The sequence below is a fragment of the Sander vitreus genome, chromosome 1 (genome assembly GCF_031162955.1).
Source record: "Sander vitreus isolate 19-12246 chromosome 1, sanVit1, whole genome shotgun sequence".
NCBI lineage: Eukaryota > Metazoa > Chordata > Actinopteri > Perciformes > Percidae > Sander > Sander vitreus.
The window spans coordinates 40,838,068-40,843,067 of NC_135855.1; the positions used below are offsets into that span (position 1 = coordinate 40,838,068).

General features: G+C 43.8%; 1 protein-coding gene across 1 annotated transcript in view; it reads left to right on the forward strand.

The window, feature by feature from the left end:
• Window positions 1-5,000, forward strand: part of stmn4l (stathmin-like 4, like) — a 16,088-nt gene that overhangs the window by 10,006 nt on the left and 1,082 nt on the right. The window contains exons 3-6 of the mRNA XM_078255898.1: window positions 2,576-2,642; window positions 2,760-2,858; window positions 3,574-3,782; window positions 4,823-5,000. The exon at window positions 4,823-5,000 is cut by the window's right edge and continues 20 nt beyond it. Of these exons, the coding sequence (XP_078112024.1) occupies window positions 2,630-2,642; window positions 2,760-2,858; window positions 3,574-3,782; window positions 4,823-5,000 (499 nt within the window). The 5' untranslated portion in view covers window positions 2,576-2,629. The remainder of the gene's footprint in view (window positions 1-2,575; window positions 2,643-2,759; window positions 2,859-3,573; window positions 3,783-4,822) is intronic.

Consider the following 5,000-nt stretch of genomic DNA (forward strand, 5'->3'; position numbering starts at 1 on the left):
CTCTGCTGCTTTGCTCCCCCCCCCACACACACACACACACACACTCACACTTGCATCTTTATTCACACGTCTTCCTTATCTTTTCTCTCATTATCTTACCGGGTTGTTTCTCTCTCTCTCTGAGCTTTCTGCACGTTTGCAGCTCTGCAGCCTCTTTTAAAACAGGCTTTTTAGTCCCTTCATCTGCAGATTCTGTTCATCATTTTCATCTTTTTTCCCCTTCTGTGTTTCTGTCTCCTCTTTTCTTCGTCTTTTATTTTTTTTCTTCATTTTTCTTCCGAGCAGTTTGGTGTTTGAGCTGCGTGCTCCACTCGCTTTTCTCTGCAGACGGTCGATGCGCCTATACTGGCAACAATGACATCATTGCTTACAGTCCACACACACACACACACACACACACACACACACACACACACACACACACACACACACACACACACACACACACACACACACACACACACACACACACACCAAATTTAACATTGCACTTGCATTCAGGGAAGATTTGCTGTTTGTTATTCTGTGTGTTGTGCTGACTCCAGACACCAGTTTGTTTCCTAACGGAGGAATTAGACTTTGTCGTGGACATTATTTCAGCGATAGTTTGGACGTGCCTAAGACACATTTTTTCACCTTGTGTGACAATAACGCTAATCTTGATCTTGTTACACACAGTTAATCGATTATTTGAAAAGATAGACGCTTGATAGATGAATAGAAAGATTAAAGAGAACACCATGTGAATCTGCAACTTCATGATTCTGGGAATGTTTCTGTCTTTATACGCACAAAATGAGTTTGTAAAGTGAAGGTTCATGATGAGGAAACACACACACACACACACACACACACACACACACACACACACACACACACACACACATAGAGACACACACAGAGACACACACAGAGAGACAGACACACACACACAGACACACACACACACACACACACACACACAGACACACACAGACACACACACACACACACACAGACACACACACACACACACACACACACAGACACACACACACACACACACACACACACAAAGTCACACACAGTCACACACTCACAGAACCAGATTTGATTTAGGCTCCTAATCGGCTTTATTTTGGACAAATGTCTCACCTTGTGGGACAATAAAGTTAATCTTGATCGTGTTCCAGACATTGAATGATTCTTTATTGATGAATAAATAAGAGAAAACAATCTGCAGCTCTTGACAGACTGGGTTTGTGTTATTTTCTAGCTTCATGTTTGTTTTTATGCTCTAAAAGAGTTTGTGTAGTTGATGATGAGGGAACAGCTTCAGGACCATGATTCATATCTCTGGCAGCGTGTCGTGTGTCTCTATGTTCGCTGATGACTCACTCTTCTCACTTTTGGAGGATTTATTTTAATCTCTCGAAGTCACGGCTGCTGAATCAAAAAAAAAAAAACAGCTCGTACTCATATTCATATGAATGACTCAACTCATGAAACTCATCTGAGCTTTAAATCAAAATCTGATTCAGATTTGTGAAGAAACAAAATATCTTTTAATCAATGTTTTAACTTAATAAATACAAAAACTTTCAGACTGCAGAAGTCTGAAACAGAAACCAACGTGACCTGATACATTATGATGCATTTTTTATGTTCCTTTCTTTCTTTTAAAGGTCCCATGGCATGAAAATGTCACTTTATGAGGTTATTTAACATTAATATGAGCTCCCCCAGCCTGCCTATGGCCCCCCAGTGGCTAGAAATGGTGATAGGTGTAAACCGAGCCCTGGGTATCCTGCTCTGCCTTTGAGAAAATGAAAGCTCAGATGGGCCGATCTGGAATCTTCCCTTTATGACGTCATAAGGGGAAAGGTTACCTCCCCTTTCTCTGCTTTGCCCGCCCAGAGGATTTGGCCCCCCCATGAGAGAGAGAGAGACATCATGGCTTGAAAACAAGCAAAGTGGCAGTTGGTCAAGGCCCCCCCCCCCCACCCTCCACCTTGCCCCCCCTCTCTCCTCCTCAATAGCATTTAAAGCTACAGACACAGAAATGACCCATCCTAAGGAAAGCTCATTGTGGGACTGGCTCTAGTGGCTGTAATTCTGCACCAAGGCTGAATTTAGGGAAAGAGACTTCAGATACAGTATTAGGGGACCACTAAGGTCTATATAAAAGAGACTTCAGATACAGTATTAGGGGACCACTAAGGCCTATATAAAAGAGACTTCAGATACAGTATTATGGGACCACTAAGGCCTATATAAAAGAGACTTCAGATACAGTATTAGGGGACCACTAAGGTCTATATAAAAGAGACTTCAGATACAGTATTAGGGGACCACTAAGGTCTATATAAAAGAGACTTCAGATACAATATTAGGGGACCACTAAGGTCTATAAAAGCATCCAAAGAGCAGCATGTCATGGGACCTTTAAGTTTGTTTTCACACACTGCTCACACTCCTGTGTGTCTTTGGCTTCTGTTTAAACTCGCGGTTTGTTACCTTTAAACCCACAAAGTAACTCTGCTGAAACAGATTTTTCTGGACTTACTTTAATGTTTCCGTGTGTCTCTTCCCTCAGGAACAGCCTCTACCTCACCACAGTGTCTTCGACAGAAAACAAACCAACAGCAGAATGACTCTAGCAGGTAATTATTCATTTCCAGACTGATGTTTTCATATCGTTTCTTCTGTTATGCGATGTGTTCTGCACACATGTACCCATGGCTCAGCTTTCCTGTTCTCTGTCTCTCTGAATGTTGCAGCGTACAGAGAGAAGATGCGGGAGCTCCCCCTGGTGTCTCTCTTCTGCTCCTGCATCCTCCCCCGACCCAAACACAACACAGAAGAAGACAAGAAAAAAGGTCAGCAACTCTTTAATGTCCCAGTGTGTAACGTGTTTAGTTGTTCATTATCAAAATCTGTGTTGCCCGTTCACAAACTTGTCCTTTTTCATGAATAGTTACCGCCACCATCAATTCCAAGTATTCCTTTTGGCTTGAAATTTGACATTTGCATTTGCATGAACTGGGGTAGACGCTCCATGTTCATGCTCCATCTAGAGATACGTTAGCCGGTAAGGGACATACAGGACATACTGCTCCGCCTTTTGCGTTTTCGCTGTCACATGATAAACTCACAGCTGCTGCTAATGCTGCTAACGGGTATCGTAGCTTCCCGGCCCTTTTTGAAGCGTGAAGGCTACCGTAGCTGTAATACGTACTCTGAACTGCGTGGTGCGAGAGAGTTGATTGATATATATGATCTCAACGCTAGATGGGAGACATTCCTACACATTGGACCTTTAATACGGAAGCACATTGCTGCCATGCCCGAAAAACTTATCGTAATAACAAGATCTTTTTACGTTTTAACGAGATATGTTCATGTTTCATACAGTACAAACTTATCTATTTATAACAAGAACATTTTATATTTATTATATAACATGAAAAGTTCCATGTTTTAAAAAGCTATTTTCACATTATTACGACATATAAAAGCATGACGTTATAACTATAAAAAACTTTCTTTCTCAGTTTGCGCTAACTTGATATTTTTTTCGTGCCCTTGTTGCAGCCGACGTGGTGGACTTGAACCTCTGCAGCATCCGGGACATGGAGGTGATCGAGCTGAGCAAGCGTGCGAGCGGCCAGGCCTTCGAGGTCATCCTGAAGCCGCCCACCTTCGACGGCGGCCCCGAGCTCAGGGCCACCACACCACCGCGCGGGAAGCCCTCGCTGGAGGAGATCCAGAAGAAACTGGACGCCGCCCAGGAGAGGAGGAAGGTGGGTGAAGAAATAGGGGCAAAAGCCGTTAACAGATTCCTAACACCGCCTTCCCACTGACAGTTGAAATCAGCTCCGATACGGCTTCGAAACGACCGGAAGTCATTAATTTCCTCTGGAGATTCGCAGACCGCATGCGAATGGGTCCAAACAAGTGCGTTGCGAAAAAAAATCGTGTCAGTTGGTCATCCGGATGCGTTAAAAAAATGTAACTCTTACGACAGGCTACGGACGGTTCCTATCCGACAATTCCAGCGGAAGTTGCCGTTGTTATGGTACTGATAAACAAACCTAGTAAAGCTAATTGGTAAGCTAGCAACAGACATCGAACTATTGACGTTATACCGCTATATCACATTTAACTGACCTGACATGTCAACGTCCTGGGCAGCTTTTCTCCACGCAGTAGCCTTTCTGTTTATATCTCTATAACCCGCATCAAAGAGGTCATAGAGAATCGTACATTCAGACACTTATCAGTCGTTCGAGTCTCTCCGCCATTTGTGTTCTACTCGCTTCCGACGCTTTTCAACGGTGTAGTACGATGTCCGCTGGGGGCGTATTGCGTATTACTGAGCTGATTTCAAGTGCCAGTGGGAAGGCAGCCTAATAGTTGTTGTAAAGTCACACAGTGAAACACGAGCGACACATCGAACATATGAACAATGCAGCCTGTTCTCATGAACCATACGGTCATATAGCTACGAAAGTTTTAAAACAAAATTGTACCTTTTCTACTTTGTTGTACCTTTGTATAAGGTACATAATTGATCCTCAAAGATACAATATTGTCCCTTTAGAGCAGTGTTTCTCAAATGGGGGTACATGTCCCCCTAGCGACAAGGAAATAAATATCATGGCAATTAACGGAATAGTTGTTGACATATTTTAGTCTGGACTAACGTGATGGACCGACTGATCTACCGGGGGGGAAAAAAGGCAGTGGCACTGAAATCGATCCCTGAGGAACCCCACAAGACAATTATTTAAGATCAAGAAATCAATTTCAAATTCAAGCATAGCTCTCTGTCTCCCTCTAGTGTCAGGAAGCGGAGCTGCTGAAGCATCTCGCAGAGCGGAGGGAGCACGAGCGTGAAGTGGCTCAGAAAGCTCTGACCAAAGAGCGCCAGGAGCATCGCGCCGACGCTGACAAGCAGCAGCGTCAGATGCACCTGAACGCCTCACCGGAGAGACAGCAGATGCACCTGAACGCCTCAC